The sequence below is a fragment of the Haliotis cracherodii genome, unplaced genomic scaffold (genome assembly GCF_022045235.1).
Source record: "Haliotis cracherodii isolate W230 unplaced genomic scaffold, xgHalCrac1.p SCAF_15, whole genome shotgun sequence".
NCBI lineage: Eukaryota > Metazoa > Mollusca > Gastropoda > Lepetellida > Haliotidae > Haliotis > Haliotis cracherodii.
This window is the reverse complement of record NW_027266270.1, coordinates 4,099,893-4,121,044: the sequence shown is the minus strand read 5'-3', so window position 1 is coordinate 4,121,044 and position 21,152 is coordinate 4,099,893. Positions and strand designations below refer to the sequence as shown.

The 21,152-nt window shown below is 42.7% G+C and overlaps 1 protein-coding gene across 1 annotated transcript in view; it reads right to left on the bottom strand.

Annotated features, from left to right (window-relative positions):
- LOC139462183 (histone-lysine N-methyltransferase SETDB1-like) overlaps positions 1-21,152 on the bottom strand; it is a 68,045-nt gene that overhangs the window by 36,067 nt on the left and 10,826 nt on the right. The window contains exons 9-23 of the mRNA XM_071243737.1: positions 19,230-19,317; positions 18,209-18,282; positions 16,934-17,007; positions 16,244-16,302; positions 14,510-14,630; positions 13,523-14,048; positions 12,529-12,627; positions 10,998-11,066; positions 10,198-10,303; positions 6,349-6,532; positions 5,134-5,319; positions 4,540-4,661; positions 3,537-3,641; positions 2,269-2,362; positions 704-879 (exon numbers count right to left, since the gene is read on the bottom strand). Of these exons, the coding sequence (XP_071099838.1) occupies positions 704-879; positions 2,269-2,362; positions 3,537-3,641; positions 4,540-4,661; positions 5,134-5,319; positions 6,349-6,532; positions 10,198-10,303; positions 10,998-11,066; positions 12,529-12,627; positions 13,523-14,048; positions 14,510-14,630; positions 16,244-16,302; positions 16,934-17,007; positions 18,209-18,282; positions 19,230-19,317 (2,083 nt within the window). The remainder of the gene's footprint in view (positions 1-703; positions 880-2,268; positions 2,363-3,536; positions 3,642-4,539; positions 4,662-5,133; positions 5,320-6,348; positions 6,533-10,197; positions 10,304-10,997; positions 11,067-12,528; positions 12,628-13,522; positions 14,049-14,509; positions 14,631-16,243; positions 16,303-16,933; positions 17,008-18,208; positions 18,283-19,229; positions 19,318-21,152) is intronic.

Sequence of the window (21,152 nt, the reverse complement as noted above, 5' to 3'; positions counted from 1 at the left end):
AGCACAGTTTATTAGAGAATAAACTATAATAAATATCACCAAATCTTCAGGAACGCTTCAGCAGGAGAAAAAACACGTCTTGCTTAGCAGACGAAAGAGACAAGAGTGAAGGGTGTCACATGGCAGCTAGGTGGCTACGCACGTGCTGCATGAGGTAATTGAGATCTCTGTGGTAGATTTCGCTATAGCAGCAGTTGTGGGAGACAACAGCCTCGGTATAACAGTGGTAACGTATTACTTAATGTAATACACCGAATATATGAGGTATCACATTCCGTCAACACTACTGTGTGAGCGAATCTCAGATTTCAAGCCCACAAGCACCAGGTCCTCACAAGTCAAGGGGACATAACTCTGCATATCAACCTGCAGCCCCTGATGAGGAAAGCATCATATAACATCCGGCCTATTTTCCGACTGGTCATACTGCACTCAGAAATATTCCAGCTATATAACAGCGGTCTATAAATAATCAAGTCTGGACCAGACAATCCAGTGATTGATATCATGAGCATCAATCCACGCAATTGGGATACGATGAGATATGACATGCATCAACCAAGTCAATCCGCCCGATCCCGTTAGTTGCCTCTTACGACAAGATAGTCGCCTTTTACGGCAGGCATGGGTTGCTGAAGACCTATTCTACCCCAGATCTTCAAGGATCTTAAACTGTATGACAAAAGGATGTGGTGATGCTGACCTGTCGGACGTGTCACTCGTGACTGCTTCATCCCCCTCTTCTTCAGCATCTTCATCATCGTCCCCCCCGATGCCCTGATCTTCTTCCACGTCGCTCTCATACCCCTCCTTCTGTCGCTCCACAACCTCGATGAAGTCCAGCTCGGCCAGGTACTCGTCACCATATTGTTTACCATCCTGCCAGGAGCACAGTGTAGCACAGTGTATGTTCAGCGGAGTCAGTCACATGGGTTAACACACAGTTAGCACTTTTCAAGCCATACAATGGAAGGTAGAGCTGGGACGAGTCCAAATTGACTACCCGGGTACCCGCCCCCCTCTTACCCTACCCTACCCTACCCTACCCGGATACCCACTCTAGGTCTCAGGAGATGTCTCAAACTGTCCGATTGGGATATTTTTTTAGCATAGCCCTGGCAAAACGTATTTAGATACATGTATTTAACAATCTGGTCATGCATACACAAGTTGACTTCAGTTACATGTTTATTCAACCATATGAAAAGTCAGAAGGAATGGGTGCATAGTCAGAAAGAAAAGCGAACATAAATGACTTGTAGTGTAACCATAGAGTTCCAGATAATTTTAGTCATTAGACAATATATCACGTGACTAACCACGGGTCCGGGTAGTCCTTAGGGTACCCGGGCCCTACTCAGTACCCATCCGACCCGGGTACCCGAGTTGCCCGTCCCAGCCCTAATGGAAGGGTAGTGAAATATGAAGACAAAACATTTTATGATAACAGTTTCTTTACACTTTGTTACAACATTTCTGGGCTACTTCTTGCCCTTTCATAATGTGAATACTGAATAAGCTATTTTAAGTTATATATACCAGTACGCTTCTCTTCCGTTTAGCCCGCTGGCTTCCTTGTTATGTTCCTAAACATCAGACCTCAAATACAAGCTGTTTGTTTGTTTGTTGTTTAACTCCTCACTCAGCAATATTTCAGCTATATGATTCCAGTCTGTAAATAAATGAGTCTGGACCAGACAATCCAGTGATTGACATCATGAGCACCGATCCCTGCAATTGGGATGACATGCATCAACCAAGTCAGTAAGGGTGTTCTCGTGATCCCTTCAGTCGCCTCTTTCGACAGGTATAGCAGTCACCTATTACAGCAAGCATGGGTTGCTGAAAACCTATTCTAACCCAGATCCTCGCAGGTTAGCTGTATGTGCACTTTTCCGAGTGCAAAATCAGCAAAACCGGTAGCACTCGTTAAATCTCCAACATCATCATCATCATCATCATCATCATCATCATCATGTATGTGTGTATGTGTGTATGGAGGTGCTGGTAATGCGGGGGTCACAGGGCAGCTCCAAGAACTCAAGGTATGGTCACCCACAAGTAGTGCCCTGTTTAAGTAACATCCACATTCAGCAGCCATTTTGTCCATTGCCCATACTTCCCCATCATGAAAGTGTAACAGGGACATTTTAGACTGGAATCTCAACAGCCTGGTGAAATTGATCAAAAGAAAAGACAACTTGAAAGCACTGTGGACATCTGCTACTTTTGACATGAGTTTTACCATCCCTACATCTAGTATGTTACCTCATTCGCTCCGCCCTCCGTCAACAGCTGGCCTGCGTAGATACAGATGAAGCCTCCCTTTGGAATGTCGTCAAGGCAACGCAGGCCCCACCCCCTAAATACAAACAATCACTGAACAACTTACAAAACATTTAAACAGAAACTGATCTGTTCATTTTCGTCTAATCAAAAAAAACCAAAAAAAACTCCACAAACTTAATCACTAATAATTAATCAACAAACTGAGGCCTCTAAAATGTCCTGACAATAGATCAGCATGTCATCTAATTTCCATACAGAAAAGTACCCTAGCAGACCACTGAACATAGAACTTTGAGTATGATAAATATGTTCAGCATTGCCTGAAACAGGTTCAATACTGACTTCCAATGTGCCAAATATGTTCAGCATAGCCTGATACTGGTCATTGCAGACTTCCTGTATGCCAAATATGTTCAGCGGTGCCTGAAACAGGTTCAATGTTGACTTCCAATATGCCAAATATGTTCAGCAGTGCCTGAAACTGGTCATTGCAGACTTCCTGTATGCCAAATATGTTCAGCAGTGCCTGAAACAGGTTCAATGCTGACTTCCAATATGCCAAAAATGCATTCCAAGATCAGCGTTAGAAACTAACATTTTTAGTCCACTAGACCTTATAATGATAACGTGTAGCAAAACCCTTAGAAATGGCAAATTCCTGCTAGTCCTTATGATACCTTAACTATTGGTCAGTTTAGCAAGGACTACAGGACTATTGCCAATTTCTAACGCTAAGGATGCCAGACGTATTCAGCAATGCCTGAAACTGGTTCACTTCAGACTTCCAGTATGCCAAATTTGTTCAGCACTGCCTGAAATTGGTCGTTGCAGACTTCCAGTATGCCAAATATGTTCAGCAGTGCCTGAAGCTGGTTCAATGTTGACTTCCAGTATGCCAGATATGTTCAGCAATGCCTGAAACTGGTTCACTGCAGACTTCCAGTATGCCAAATATGTCTAGCGGTGATTTATATGAACACCACAATCACCACAACAGCAATCTATTGATGAGGCATGCAATGCTCCACTCTACAAATGAAACCGAGACCAGTGTGTCACACCAATTAATACACGCAGCCTGCCATTCAAGTATCTTGCAGTTGTCTGTAAGGATGCATTTCTCAATTAAATTTAGGGAAGAGTACAAATCAGAAGACAGCAAGATACCCACAGTACATGTCCCTGTAGTACCCAGTACAACAACTCCTCCAACGTAACTGTCCTGATCTGAAGGTCTTGTGTCTTACCTTTTCTCTGTCTTGAACACCTGGAGACGCAGGTTGAGTCCGTTCTGCGCCAGCCGGTTGTGACAGCGACTGTCACACTTACAACGAGGATTGCACTCAAAGATTCTGAAAGACATGAATGGTAGTTGCATAATTTCTCTGTAACTTTTGCAGACATCCTGCAGCTGTGGTTATCCCCGCATTCCTGACCCGTTTTTCTTTCTGTCATTACTCGGGGCTACAGATGATCCCTTATGAAAAGTTGAACGAACAGCGCACTTCTAAATCTCCGACTGGCTACAAATCATATATTTAAGAATCTATACACCATCTTTTCGAATAAGGCTTCCAGATCAATAACAAAACCTGGTACAGGTTCTGGAAAACAAGATGGTGGCCCCCTTGAAAATGTGACCAGTTATAGATTATATGAGGAGAGTTGCAGCACCTCAGAACTGGGTCCACCCAGACCCCCACTAATATATACCTGACTCCACCCTGCTGATATCAGCTGGTAGACACCAGGACCACCTAGACCCCCACTAATATATACCTGAATCCACCCTGCTGATATCAGTTGGTAGACACCAGGACCACCCACACCCCACTAATATATACCTGACTCCACCCTGCTGATATCAGTTGGTAGACACCAGGCCCATCCAGACCCCACTAATATATACCTGACTCCACCCTGCTGATATCAGCTGGTAGACACCAGGACCACCCACACCCCACTAATATATACCTGACTCCACCCTGCTGATATCAGTTGGTAGACACCAGGCCCATCCAGACCCCCACTAATATATACCTGACTCCACCCTGCTGATATCAGTTGGTAGACACCAGGACCACCCACACCCCCACTAATATATACCTGACTCCACCCTGCTGATATCAGTTGGTAGACACCAGGACCACCCAGACCCCCACTAATACATACCTGACTCCACCCTGCTGATGTCATTTGGTAGACACCAGGACCACCCAGACCCCAAACTATACACCTGACAGTACACACCCTGTAAATATAGGCTCCTTTAGTCTCCTGAACTCGTAGCCGGCAGAGGGGTCCCTGTAGTTTGGTCCCAGAGCCTCGGTGTGCTCGATGGTCAGCTGGCAACACTGGCACTTGGACTTGTCCTGGAACACCATCAAGCAATCTGACTGAACACATCCCACACAAAACATGCATACAACAACCTCATGTGGTGCTTAAATTTGGCATCTAAGTTGTCTGAATAGCACATGAGGGGGATTTAAAAACCCTCTAGTGCTGTAGGCAGCTTGCGTTGTATACTCCCCAGGGAGTTGAAAATAACTGGAATGCAAAATGGATCCACTAGTAGGGGAACAAACTGCTGACTAACATTGGGAGAGTGCCCGGCTTTGCTACCAGGAATAAAGCCCTTCTGACAATCTGGGTAATGCAGAAGGCTGCATTGTTGGGGAGTCTTCACATTCTCCGAAAAGTTCTGGGTGGGTTCGACTAGGCAGCGCTTCCTGGGAGAAGTCCCATTTGCTGTCATTTGTAGTAGTAGTAGTAATAATGATGATGATGATGATGATGATGATGATGATAATAATAATGAGGAAGTCAGAGTCTTGCACCCACCCTACAGTTGTCTGTACAGTCACAGCACATGAGGAAGTCGGAGTCGAGGTTGAGCTTCACCCCTTGGGCGGGAATCCTCTGGTTGGAGTACTCCACATAGTCAGGGTACTGCCGATCTATCCCGTTGATGCACGATATTGGGACAGCTTCCTTGCCATACGACAAATCCTTGATATCACAAAACGTCTGGAAAGAAGCACATGTCTATCAATTTCACACAACCAAGACATTATTAAAATACATATGTCCGGACAGCACCTTGGGCTTATCATTAAGCCTTAAAAGGATAAGTGAGGTGAAATGTGTTTTAACAATGCTTTTAAGATTATCGCACTTATATTTGCAATGTGCATGCATCTGTCCATGGATGCCTTAATAAGTCCAGAGTTTAATAAGCTGCAGTTTAACATATCTATCTACCCCATTCAGACACAGAATACTGACTCCGTGCCAACCAGTTCTTGTTTTATCCCAATAATGCTGCGCGCCAGACAGGGTAACAACAAGTACCATCTTTAAACGTCTTTTGGTATGACGCGGCCGGGGCTTCGAGCCACCAACCATCTGCTCTAGGGAATCTAGCCACTCAATAATAGAGGCAGTCTAACAAAAGCATTGCTAGGATTTATTATCTAACAATATATTTAAACAACTCTTCTGCTCCTCTACAGTTCATTGGCCAATTTAACCCCAATTTCTCTGTATATTTTTCCTTGCCTTAAATACATCCTGACAACTGTGTTATGTTAGGGCACACTTATTCTAGGTTGCATCCGACACACAACATGATGTAAAAAAAATACAGATACCATATTCGACGTAATAAGCACCCCGCTCTAATAAGCACCCATGGCGACATTTGCTAATATATTGGCAAGTGAACAATCCCAATTAGCATCCCTTCCGATTGATCAATGTACACAAGACTTATTTATTCGTGTATAATACACACTTGTGTGTTATATGCACCCTTAATTATGGGCAATTAAATTCTGGAAACATATATCTGTCGTATATAAACAGTTCAGACCGTCAGCATAAACCACGAAATTTATCTTTCAACTCTGTTTTTTTCCACCAAAATAATATTCTAATAAGAGCCCCTTATTTCTAATTTTGAGAGCGCCCTGGGCGCTTATTACGTCGAATATGGTAAGCCTTTCTGTGGCAGATGGGCAAGGTGATAGTTACTCCATGCTACAAATGCCCCCTTACCTTGACAGGCACAAACTCAGTGTGCACATGTAGCACAGGGTCGAAACAGAACAGGTCAATGGTGAGGGGTGAGTCGGTGACACACAGGTACAGGTCCACTTCCTCTATACAGCGGAGACGTCTCTGGCAGGGGCCCTGATACATGACGACACGGCGGCCGCTCGGACGCAGCTTGCATACATGTCTGTAACATATAGTAGCTTACATACATGTCTGTAACAATAGTAGCTTACATACATGTCTGTAACATATAGTAGCTTACATACATGTCTGTAACACACAGCAGCTTACATACATGTCTGTAACACACAGTAGCTTACATACCTGTCTGTAACACACAATAGCTTACATACATGTCTTTAACACACAGCAGATTACATACATGTCTGTAACACACAGTAACTTACATACATGTCTGTAACACACAGCAGCTTACATACATGTCTGTAACACAGTAGCTTACATACATGTCTGTAACACAGTAGCTTACATACATGTCTGTAACACACAGCAGCTTACATATATGTCTGTAACACACAGTAGCTTACATACATGTCTGTAACACACAGCAGCTTACATACATGTCTGTAACACACAGCAGATTACATACATGTCTGTAACACACAGTAACTTACATACATGTCTGTAACACACAGCAGCTTACATACATGTCTGTAACACAGTAGCTTACATACATGTCTGTAACACCCAGTAGCTTACATACATGTCTGTAACACACAGCAGATTACAAACATGTCTGTAACACACAGTAGCTTACATACATGTCTGTAACACACAGTAGCTTACATACATGTCTGTAATACAGTAGCTTACATACATGTCTGTAACACACAGTAGCTTACATACATGTCTTTAACACACAGCAGCTTACATACATGTCTGTAACACACAGTAGCTTACATACATGTCTGTAACACACAGTAGCTTACATACATGTCTGTAACACACAATAGCTTACATACATGTCTGTAACACACAGCAGATTACATACATGTCTGTAACACACAGTAGCTTACATACATGTCTGTAACACACAGTAGCTTACATACATGTCTGTAACACACAATAGCTTACATACATGTCTTTAACACACAGCAGATTACATACATGTCTGTAACACACAGTAGCTTACATACATGTCTGTAAAACACAGCAGCTTACATATGTCTGTAACACACAGCAGCTTACATACATGTCTGTAACACACAATAGCTTACATACATGTCTGTAACACACAGTAGCTTACATACATGTCTGTAACACACAGTAGCTTACATACATGTCTGTAATACAGTAGCTTATATACATGTCTGTAACACAGTAGCTTACATACATGTCTGTAACACCCAGTAGCTTACATACATGTCTGTAACACACAGCAGATTACAAACATGTCTGTAACACACAGTAGCTTACATACATGTCTGTAACACACAGTAGCTTACATACATGTCTGTAATACAGTAGCTTACATACATGTCTGTAACACACAGTAGCTTACATACATGTCTTTAACACACAGCAGCTTACATACATGTCTGTAACACACAGTAGCTTACATACATGTCTGTAACACACAGTAGCTTACATACATGTCTGTAACACACAATAGCTTACATACATGTCTGTAACACACAGCAGATTACATACATGTCTGTAACACACAGTAGCTTACATACATGTCTGTAACACACAGTAGCTTACATACATGTCTGTAACACACAATAGCTTACATACATGTCTTTAACACACAGCAGATTACATACATGTCTGTAACACACAGTAGCTTACATACATGTCTGTAAAACACAGCAGCTTACATATGTCTGTAACACACAGCAGCTTACATACATGTCTGTAACACACAATAGCTTACATACATGTCTGTAACACACAGTAGCTTACATACATGTCTGTAACACACAGTAGCTTACATACATGTCTGTAATACAGTAGCTTATATACATGTCTGTAACACACAGTAGCTTACATACATGTCTGTAACACACAGCAGCTTACATACATGTCTGTAACACACAGTAGCTTACATACATGTCTGTAACACACAGTAGCTTACATACATGTCTGTAACACACAGTAGCTTACATACATGTCTTTAACACACAGCAGCTTACATACATGTCTGTAACACAGTAGCTTACATACATGTCTGTAACACACAGCAGATTACATATATGTCTGTAACACACAGCAGCTTACATACATGTCTGTAATACAGTAGCTTACATACATGTCTGTAACACACAGTAGCTTACATACATGTCTGTAACACACAGTAGCTTACATACATGTCTGTAACACACAGTAGCTTACATACATGTCTGTAACACACAGCAGCTTACATACATGTCTGTAACACACAATAGCTTACATACATGTCTGTAACACAGCAGCCTAAGGCAGCCTAGCATAAGGCGACATTATTTTAATTCCTTGGTCTACGGATCCGCCGCTCTTTCAAAGTCTAAATGTTGAAAAAAAAAAAAAATTATAATTACTCTTTTTTTCTTACTGCCGCTCTTTACTTTAAAAAATGGATAAAAATTCCGAACAAAAAAAGATTTCATTTCCTCCGCAAGTGTAAAGCAAACGGAAGTCACTCTGATATTTCTCGCTGAGATCCTTCTCTAACACTATCGAAGCTTGTCAACGCAAAGTGCGGTGGTGACCAGTTTAACTTTTTCAACACTGCTGGCCAGTACACCAGCCAAGAAGCCACGAGTCACCAGACACCTCAGGCAGGTAGACCGGCCAAGTCACGTCAAAACTGTTTATAATTTTATTTACCTCCCTATCATATCATTCATTTATTAAATCTATCTCATTCCGCAATGTCTGAAATACATATTCCATTTTAAGTTATCATTTGTTACTGACAGATTAAAATATTATTCACTGTTTCCAGCAGTGTTATTGAAAATAATATTTTCGGACACACACTTCAACAACGGGTCCTCATCGAACATGTCAAACAGGAAAATAAAGACTTTAAAAGCAAATCTTTAAATATATTATACAAAGTAATATTCAAAATCAATAAAGATATATCTAAAAGTTGTCAAACTTACATCTAAGTTCTTATTTCCATCTTTTTGTGCGATCGCATGTAATGTAAGTGAAATGGCATCTCGGCTTTCGTCGCCTCGATTTCTCAGCTCTGACACAATGTTTAATGCTAAAATATATGCCTAAAAAATCTTTGTCACAGCTCGTAACCTGGCACAATACATCCATGAAGTTCCATATTTATAATACAGATCGCGATATCCAGCCGAAAAGGGTTAAGAATAACATGATTTAACCAAAACTTTTGGTCAAAATCTGAAAATTATCATACACAAGGATGGTACTATTGTTGTTAATTTGATTGGATGCCTTAGGTCACATGCTTAAATCTGACCAATCACCAACCTTGTAGCAGATTTCAGCAAGAAAGCCTCACTAGAAACCAATTTTTATCCAATGTTACTATTATCATTATGGCCTACCTGGCCTACCCGAGTGCCTCACTTTTGAAATGAGTTTGAAATCCGTAAACCAAAAAATATAAAAAGTGTTGCCGAAGTTATTACTGTAAATATGAGTTGGGAAATTTGTAATTCCAATCTGGGATTTTTGCTGACATTTGCTGAAAATTTGGAGGCGAGTATCAGCCTCTGAGCAGGTCAGGACCAATCCCTGAAACCCAAAGTGATGTGATCATAGTCATTTCCCACTTTTGTGAAAGCAAATTTGGCGAGGACAGACCACAGTAATGACAGTACTGATGCTAAGCCTATCCTGGCACAGCTAAGGGAGGCAACCTACCTCTCCCAGCCACACAGTAGAGGTTTGAGCAGTGTACTGCGACCCTTGAGCTTCTCCAGCTCCTCGTCGTTGTTCTTCTTGCACTTCTTGCCACAGCAGTGAGGGACTGAAAAGATCAACATGCTCACCAAAATCTACCCTTTCAGTTTGCTGCGTAAAGCCGCACTCAGCAATATTCAATAGGGGAGAAACGATACATCTGTGCACCGGTGCATTGTGAGTTTTCATGAGACGATACGATACACGATACATTTTTTACTGTATGGATACAAGACGATACACTTGCGACAATAAATTAGTTACTCATTTAATGATCCCCAAGCATTCTTGTCAGTCAAATACTGCAAAATGTGTTGTAGTCAGCGTTTTCAGTTCACTACTAAAATAATCACTACGAACATGTGTCTACAGCTAGCATTTCCCTTTGAACCTGCTCTGAAGAAGTTTCCACAAGATTTGACGAAATTATGCATATCGCGATATGTATCATATGATCTATGTATCGTGATACGTATCATATCGTGAACTTCCTGTGTCGTTTCACGCCTAATATTCAAGCCGGTGGCCTGTAAATAATCAAATATGCACCAGACAATTCAGGAATTGATATGAGCAACAATCCACGCCAGGGTATGTTTGACACGCAATCAACCAAGGCACTGTGCCCGATCACCCCCTTCAAGAAGTGGCCTCTTTCGACCAGCACAGGTCTCCCATAATTCCAGGGTTTGCCTCTTACAACACAAACAGAGTACTGTTGATCTGTGTTACCACTGGGGCCACACACTGGATATACTCACTGAATTTCTTCCTGATTTTCTCCTTTAAGTCCAGCATCGTATCCATCCTCTCTCCCAGTGCCTCCTCATCTGCAGAAAAACAGTCCAAACTTCAATACCACCAAGAGCCTGATATCCCTGCTACCTCAACATACCATTGGTTGAGACATCAGGGTTTTACCAGACTGGAACACTACAGTCAGCAACACTACAGTCAGCAATATTCCAGCTATATCATCTATTGAGTGTTGTGCAACACTACAGTCAGCAACACTACAGTCAGCAATATTCCAGCTATATCATTGATTGAGTGTTGTGCAACAGTACAATCAGCAATATTCCAGCTATATCATTTATTGAGTGTTGTGCAACACTACAGTTAGCAATATTCCAGCTATATCATCTATTGAGTGTTGTGCAACACTACAGTCAGCAACACTGCAATCAGCAATATTCCAGCTATATCATTTACTGAGTGTTGTGCAACACTGCAATCAGCAATATTCCAGCTATATCATTTATTGAGTGTTGTGCAACACTACAGTCAGCAACACTACAGTCAGCAATATTCCAGCTATATCATTGATTGAGTGTTGTGCAACAGTACAATCAGCAATATTCCAGCTATATCATTTATTGAGTGTTGTGCAACACTACAGTTAGCAATATTCCAGCTATATCATCTATTGAGTGTTGTGCAACACTACAGTCAGCAACACTGCAATCAGCAATATTCCAGCTATATCATTTACTGAGTGTTGTGCAACACTGCAATCAGCAATATTCCAGCTATATCATTTATTGAGTGTTGTGCAACACTACAGTCAGCAATATTCCAGCTATATCATTGATTGAGTGTTGTGCAACACTACAGTCAGCAATATTCCAGCTATATCATCTATTGGGTGTTGAGCAACAGTACAGTCAGCAATATTCCAGCTATATCATTTATTGAGTGTTGTGCAACACAACAGTCAGCAATATTCCAGCTATATCATTGATTGAGTGTTGTGCAACATAACAGTCAGCAATATTCCGGCTATATCATTTATTGAGTGTTGTGCGACACTACAATCAGCAATATTCCAGCTATATCCTCTATTGAGTGTTGTGCAACACTACAGTCAGCAATATTCCAGCTATATCATTTATTGAGTGTTGTGCAACAGTACAGTCAGCAATATTCCAGCTATATCATCTATTGAGTGTTGTGCAACACTACAGTCAGCAATATTCCAGCTATATCATCTATTGAGTGTTGTGCAACACTACAGTCAGCAATTTTCCAGCTATATCATCTATTGAGTGTTGTGCAACACTACAGTCAGCAATTTTCCAGCTATATCATCTATTGAGTGTTGTGCAACACTTCAGTCAGCAATATTCCAGCTATATCATCTATTGAGTGTTGTGCAACACTTCAGTCAGCAATATTGGTGGACCGAGTACCTTAGTTTCCCATCCAAGCCCTACTTCCGATATCAATTGTATTTTTGTGTCAGTAAAAAGTAGAGACTGTATCGTTTCCGGTCACAACAAGAGATGCCCTCACCTATGTCTGCCTCGTCCACCGTCTTGAGGCGTTCCTGCAGGACGCTGGCCATGTCCTGGGCCACAGTGTTGCTGCTGATGCTGCTGGCCTGGTAGAAGGCTGGACACAGACAACGTACTGGTCAGTAACATGTTGTACAGATCAAACATTCATGTATGTGTGTGTGTGGCCACAGTGTTGCTGCTGACGCTGCTGGCCTGGTAGAAGGCTGGACACAGACAACGTACTGGTCAGTAACATGTACAGATCAAACATTCATGTATGTGTGTGTGTGTGTGTGTGGGGGGGGGAATGGAAAATTCAGCTTCAATGAAAATAAGTATATAAATGGTATATACTACTCAAAAGAGGTTAAGGATCACCTGATTCTTTCATATTACAATAGTTAATCTCTCATGCCATGACAGATTAATATTACCAATATGAAAGAATTTGGGTCACCCTTAACTTCTTTTGAGTAGTATATATAGTGTGGGCTAAATCCTTCAGAGCACATTGGCAGACTCTTCTAACAGTAACAGGTCTATTCATTGTCCCCAGTAGTGTATGTTTAGTTTTGTTTCTTTGTTTTTAAATGCTGCACTCAGCAATATTCCAGCTATATGACGGCGGTCTGAAAATAATCAAGTCTGGACCAGACAATCCAATGATTGACATCATGGGCATCGAACCACGCAATTAAGATACCATGAGATGCATCAACTAAGTCAGCGAGCTGACCACCCAATCTTGTTAGTCGCCTCTTACGACAAGCATAGTCGCTGGTTAGGACAAGCATTGGTTGCTGAAGACCTATTCTAACCTGGATCTTCAAGGGTTTATCAAATTATGACTAACAAGGGGATCTAACAAGAGGATAGGATAACCGAGCTGTATGTAAAAGATATCTCATTCACACCAGAGCTTTAGCCAAACAAGAAGCAGTCACAAAATAAAAAAAGGAACTGCACCACAAACAAAATTGCATGTGTTCAAATTAATATCCAGTCCTCACCTTTCCTCATTTCATTATCAGCAGCTGACACTTGTGGCATAGTGGTCTTGGGGACGGGCGCTGGACTGACAGTGACAGTGGTCGTCCCCCCACGTTTCGGAAGCTTCAGCCAGGGGGCCTCCCACGCGGAAGTGGTCGCGGGGGGAGGGACTGGCAGGGGGCGGCTGCCGGTGCTCTTCTTGGCCACAGGGCGCTTCTTGTGTTCTCCCCCTGTCACTGAGATGGTTGTGGCCAGCTGGGCCCGCTGTGTCCCAGCTTCCCGGGCCTGGAGGTAGGCCTGGACAGCAGGGTGGTTTTGGTTGTATCCCGGGCCCAGAACCTGGGGTGGGGGTGGCGTTGGGGCTATTGATGGTGGGGGCGTGGCAGCGGGTGGGGTCGCTGGGGGTTGTTTGATCATGGATTTATTGGAGTTTTCTTCGGACACTCCCCGGGTATACTCCACCAGGGGCTTCCTGTTGGCCTTGGGGTCCAGATTGTGGCGTCTAGCTTTGTTGTTTCCTGCTGCCTTGATAGCCTCTGCATTGGCCTACAAAGCAGGACACCCACATTACTGCACTGCCTTATATGTTATGTAGTGTGTTAATCATTGAAAGTAACAAAGAAATCTTATGGAAAGTTGCAGAGGAATCTACTGGTAGTTTCGTTACAGAGGAAGACAGTTACAGTAGAATCTACTTTAAAGTTACAGAGGAATATAGTTGAAAGTTACAGTGGAACCTACTGGTAGTTTAGTTACAGTGTCACAGTGTAGTTTACACAGTTACAGTGGACTCTACTCTAAAGTTACAGAGGAACATGTGAGGTAAGAACCAAGGTTTTAACCTCCAATTTTCTAAAATAATGGTAGTTTTGGAAACTTTAAATCTGACAGTGGTTCTAGTGCATCTTTGGTTGCAGGAAATTTCCTCTGAATCAGTAAACTTTAGAATGAAGAATGTTGTAACAATTCGAAATGAGAAATGAAAGTCTACTATCAAGTGTACCCACCAGGGCCTTAAACAAAGGTTCCAGTCTGGTAGACCCCCTGTATATTGATTCAGTTCGCTTGTCGGCCTGGAAGAACATCTTCACCAGACTGGCATCTACCTCCATCACCTTCGCTGTCCACCTACAACATGGCATCACATTCTTAGCATCGACATCCCTGTAAACATGGCATCACCATGACACCACATCAAGATGACACCAACATGACATCACCATGACACCACATCAAGATGACACCAACATGGCATCACCATGACACCACATCAAGATGACACCAACATGACACCACATCAAAATGACACCAACATGGTATCACCATGACACCACATCAAGATGACACCAACATGGTATCACCATGACACCACATCAAGATGACACCAACATGGTATCACAATGACACCACATCAAGATGACACCAACATGGTATCACCATGACACCACATCAAGATGACACCAACATGGCATCACCAAGACACCACATCAAGATGACACCAACATCGCATTACCATGACACCACATCAAGATGACACCAACATGGCATCACCATGACACCACATCAAGATGACACCAACATGGCATCAACATGATGCCACATCAAGATGACACCAACATGACATCACCATGACACCACATCAAGATGACACCAACATGGCATCACCATGACACCACATCAAGATGACACCAACATGACATCACCATGACACCACATCAAGATGACACCAACATGACATCACCATGACACCACATCAAGATGACACCAACATGACATCACCATGACACCACATCAAGATGACACCAACATGGCATCACCATGACACCACATCAAGATAAAGCCATAATTGCATCACAGTCAACAAGGCATCACTGTCAACATGGACATAAGTAACAGGATCAAGATAACACCAATCAAAATGGACTCCTCTGAGACTCTAAATTCACTCTAAACATCCTGTGTTGTGTTTATTATATTCCAGTATAAGTGGCTGTGATCAGCGAGGTTTACCACCTTGGTGAATCTCATGGGTATGTAGCTGACAGGACCATAATCATGGCAGTTGTTGCCTTTCCACACAATATCAGCACATCCTGGCTAAGGGACGCTATTCTGCACAGCCATATCAGCACATCCTGGCTAAAGGACGCTACACTGCACAGTTATATCAGCACATCCTGGCTAAGGGAGGCTACTCTGCACAGTTATATCAGCACATCCTGGCTAAGGGACACTACTCTGCACAAGTATATCAGCACATCCTGGCTAAGGGATGCTCCTGTGCTTAGCAATATCAGCACATCCTGGCTAAGGGATGCTACTCTGCACAGTTATATCAGCACATCCTGGCTAAGGGACACTACTCTGCACAAGTATATCAGCACATCCTGGCTAAGGGATGCTCCTGTGCTTAGCAATATCAGCACATCCTGGCTAAGGGATGCTATTCTGCACAGTTATATCAGCACATCCTGGCTAAGGGACGCTACTCTGCAGTTATATCAGCACATCCTGGCTAAGGGATGCTACTCTGCACAGTTATATCAGCACATCCTGGCTAAGGGAAGCTACTCTGCACAGATAATTGCAGAATCCTGGATCACTTGGTCACACAGACAATTGACAAATAGTGTCTTACACATTCACCTCTGACAAAATCCCGGCAGTCCTCCTGCATAACCTAAAAAAATCCCAGATTATTGACAATTTTCCTTGTTAAGCAGTAGAACAATAACACATACCACTTTCCATTCCACTCCGTCCTGACGACCTGACCCTTCAACAAACGTACCATCGGTCTCTGAAACAATGTCGGGGAAAACATGTTCATCTCATCCTCATCATAACAATAACAGTAACAATCGTACTCACAGACAATTAAAAGTCAGTTTCTCTTCTGGAGTCAATGAAGCATGACAGCTTATTAACCTCAACATAGTTCACCACCTATCTCTAGTAAGTCAACATCTTCAAATAGTATTAGTAAAGCTCTTGTTAGAGCTATTTTCAGGACAACTAATATTGCATAGTTGACAGTGAAGGGGACCCCAGTTGAAAATCTGAAAGTCTTAGTATGGTGTGACTGTAGCCAAAGTACAGGATTTATGGCAATGATGTAGAGGTAGAGGATTTGTAAGAATTATATTGTTCAACATATTACATCTTCCAATGGTACTAGTAAAGCTCTTTTTAGTAATTGCTGCACACACATCCAATATTTTGACTGCATGAAATTTTTATCTACCTACCCGACTGTCTAGCAGATATTTTAAGCCACCTTATTACTGAACTTTCAATTTTATAATGTTTGACTGATTGCAGGTAACTTTGAAGATAGGCAGGAAACATTTATGAGTCACCTGCCCGACTGTCTTTTGGGGTTTAAAATTATTTCAAACACTGGTTTAATGTAACATAATGTATGTGATTACCTCTGGGTATTGCTTGAGGTATTCCTTGATAAATTCCTGAGAATCTGGGTGAATATCTTCCCACACATTGTCACCTGGAAATAAAATAGATGGAAGTGTAGAACATGCCACTTTACATGCAGGTCAGAAACAGATATTCCATAAACACTCTGACATCCACTTACCTAGGTAGTTGGAATCTATGACTAGCTGAGGTCCCTTACATTACCAACTGTCAGTAGTCACAGCATAAACATACCATGTAAACACCATAAGCAGACTAGCGTCAACAACTCCCACCATCTAGTTAAGGAAACTGCTTGAAGTGTTGTCTCTCTCAAATTACAATCATCTAAAAGCTTTCAGTCACGTGATTTCAGGCCTATTATGGCCTTTTCAAGACACTGGCTATGGCTCTTAAGGCATGTATAGAAGTCCTTCACATACACACACCGGCCACAATATAGTACATCAGACAGCTGTCATCACATCCTCTGTTGATGGAGGCCCAGTTGTCTAAGGCACCACGAAACGCTGTTCAGAATTGCATTCCTTGGGCACGCCAGAAACCTATAATTGTGGGTTCGAATCCCGGTTCGCCCCGATTATGTTTCTAGGTTTGTCACCACCATACCCGTGCTTATGGGTTTCACCGAAGTGGTAAACGTCAGACCTGCGTCACTTTGGGGTTTCCTCCCACATAAAGATGACACGCCGCAATATAACTGGAATACTGTAAAAATCGGCATTAAACCCAACTCACTCACTCGCTCACTCCTCTGTTGATGGATTGTGTGTATTACCAGCAAAGGGAGGCATGTTGACGAAATTATTACAAAGTTGCTGAGAAACAGTTTAATATCCTGAAAACAATCCTAAGGGAGTACAGGGTATTTTTCCCAACTATAACTTCTGTCAAATAAGTCCTTTTCAAGAACTTTGTTTAATTCCTTTGAAAGGCACCCATGTATTTAAATCTTTTCTAGTCTATTGTCAGTATGCCGGCTTTTTCATGTGAAAACTTTGTAATTTGTCCGTTTAACCAGTTTCATAAAGTAATCGGTGGCTGATCAAGGTATGTGCAAGGGCAGATCTAGTTTTTGAAAAGGGAGGTGTCCAAAATATCAAAATCCCCTTTTTAGATAATTTTACTGCCTACAACATACCAGTACTACATTTTGGGCACAAAAGAGGGGTTTAGACCCTCATGCCCCCCTCTGGACCCTCTGGACCCCCCTCTGGACCCTGTTCTGGATCCACCTGTGATGTGTGGCGTGACAAAGAACCCGGACTTACTCTGATGGCAGACTTTGTGAATCTCCTTGGGGTAACAGTACTGGGCATACCCATCGTCAAAGAATATGAGATATCTGAAACGAGAGAACCATGAAAAGTCAGTGTACGGCGCTGGTCACACACAAATACTGTACAAGCTCCATATACCCAGGGATAAAAACTGACTGTTAAACCTACAATATGTGCACATGATTGCAGCATACTAACATCTGATTAATGGAGAATGAAGGCGCATTCAACTGCTGTATCAATGAGAATAATTCAAAAACACATCATTAAAAAGTTATAAAAACTTCAGCTTGGAGATTTTATGTTTTTCTTCATTTTCTTCTTTAAAATGATAATAGGTAAAACACAGAGGAATGTTCGGCCATTTATTTACTCAAGACTATTTATTCACTCAAGACCATTTATTTATTCAAGACCGTTTAATCACTCAAGACAATTTATTCACTCAAGACCATTTATTTATTCAAGACCGTTTATTCACTCAAGACAATTTACTCACTCAAGACCATTTATTCACTCAAGACCATTATTCACTCAAGACCATCATTCAGTCAAGACCATTTACTCAAGACCATTTCTTCACTCTAGACCATTTCTTCCCTAAAGACCATTTATTTACTCAAGACCATTTATTCACTCAAGACGATTATTAACTCAAGACCATTTATTTACCAAGACCATTTATTTACTGAAGACCATTTATTCACTCAAGACCATTTACTCACTCAAGACCATTTACTCACTGAAGACAAGTGAGTGTGTGAGAATGGTTTTACGCCGCTTTTAGCAATATTCCAGCAACATCACAGCAGGGGACACCATAAATGGGCTTCACACATTGTACCTATGTGGGGAGTCAAACCCGGGTTTTGGCATGTCGAGTGAAAGCTTGAACCACCAGGCTACCCCACCGCCCCGACTCACGATAAATAAGGGATGCAATCATTCACTGTAGCTCATTGGGTATTCTCTGATTAAACTCTAAATACTGAATCTTAAAGACAGGTTCTACCTTTTCTGGTTCTTGACGCTCGGCGCCTCAGCAACAATCCCGGCATAGAATGAGTTGGGTCCATTCGCTTCATCATCCCGATACAGGGCTAAAACATGAAGGTCGATGGTTACTACACATGCTGACACACCACAGGCCTTGGACTCCCAAACTTGGGAACTGAACTCACAAATTTTCGCAACATGGTTGCAATTCAGTGTAATATGAAGCTAAACTTTGATTCACTGGTGTGAAAGTGAGTGTTTTACGCTGCATTCTGGCAGAAATTTCCCAGCCTTGACAAAGCATCCTATTGTAGTCAGGCAGATCAGTGGTCCAGCCACATTATAATCAATAAGTCACATGTTGTAACCATCCAATCCTCACTTTCTGTTGTTTGTTTGATGTTTAAGGCAATGTTCCAGCTACGTGACAGCAGCCTGTGAATAATCCATGTATATAGGCCAGACAAACTTCTCAATGTTATTGTGAGCCATGATCCATGTCACCGCGGTACGATGACACAGAATCAACCAAGTCCACAAGCCTCACTTCCCAAACTATGTAGTCGCCTCTTATAATCAGCATGGTTTGCTGTGGACCAATTCTAATCCGGAATCACCATGATTCCTCATTTTAGTTTGCTTCAATAATCAGCATGGGTACTGGAGACCAATACTGTCCCCGCAGGGGAGAGTTACATGAAGGACACCTAGTTTCAGATCCTACTCATTCTGATTGCCTCCGTGGTGTAGTGGCTAGAGTGTAGTGGCTAGAGTGGTGTAGTGGCTAGAGTGTAGTGGCTAGAGTGGTGTAGTGGCTAGAGTGTAGTGGCTAGAGTGGTGTAGTGGCTAGAGTGGTGTAGTGGCTAGAGTGTAGTGGCTAGAGTGGTGTAGTGGCTAGAGTGTAGTGGCTAGAGTGGTGTAGTGGCTAGAGTGTAGTGGCTAGAGTGGTGTAGTGGCTAGAGTGTAGTGGCTAGAGTGGTGTAGTGGCTAGAGTGGTGTAGTGGCTAGAGTGTAGTGGCTAGAGTGGTGTAGTGGCTAGAGTGTAGTGGCTAGAGTGGTGTAGTGGCTAGAGTGGTGTAGTGGCTAGAGTGTAGTGGCTAGAGTGGTGTAGTGGCTAGAGTGTAGTGGCTAGAGTGGTGTAGTGGCTAGAGTGTAGTGGCTAGAGTGGTGTAGTGGCTAGAGTGGTGTAGTGGCTAGAGTGGTGTAGTGGCTAGAGTGGTGTAGTGGCTAGAGTGTAGTGGCTAGAGTGTAGTGGCTAGAGTGGTGTAGTGGCTAGAGTGGTGTAGTGGCTAGAGTGTAGTGGCTAGAGTGTAGTGGCTAGAGTGGTGTAGCGGCTAGAGTGGTGTAGTGGCTAGAGTGGTGTAGTGGCTAGAGTGTAGTGGCTAGAGTGTAGTGGCTAGAGTGGTGTAGTGGCTAGAGTGTAGTGGCTAGAGTGTAGTGGCTAGAGTGGTGTAGTGGCTAGAGTGTAGTGGCTAGAGTGGTGTAGTGGCTAGAGTGGTGTAGTGGCTAGAGTGTAGTGGCTAGAGTGTAGTGGCTAGAGTGTAGTGGCTAGAGAGTAGTGGCTAGAGTGGTGTAGTGGCTAGAGTGGTGTAGTGGCTAGAGTGGTGTAGTGGCTAGAGTGTAGTGGCTAGAGTGTAGTGGCTAGAGTGGTGTAGTGGCTAGAGTGGTGTAGTGGCTAGAGTGTAGTGGCTAGAGCGGTGTAGTGGCTAGAGTGTAGTGGCTAGAGTGTAGTGGCTAGAGTGGTGTAGTGGCTAGAGTGGTGTAGTGGCTAGAGTGTAGTGGCTAGAGTGGTGTAGCGGCTAGAGTGTAGTGGCTAGAGAGGTGTAGTGGCTAGAGTGGTGTAGTGGCTAGAGTGTAGTGGCTAGAGTAGTGTAGTGGCTAGAGTGTAGTGGCTAGAGTGGTGTAGTGGCTAGAGTGGTGTAGTGGCTAGAGTGTAGTG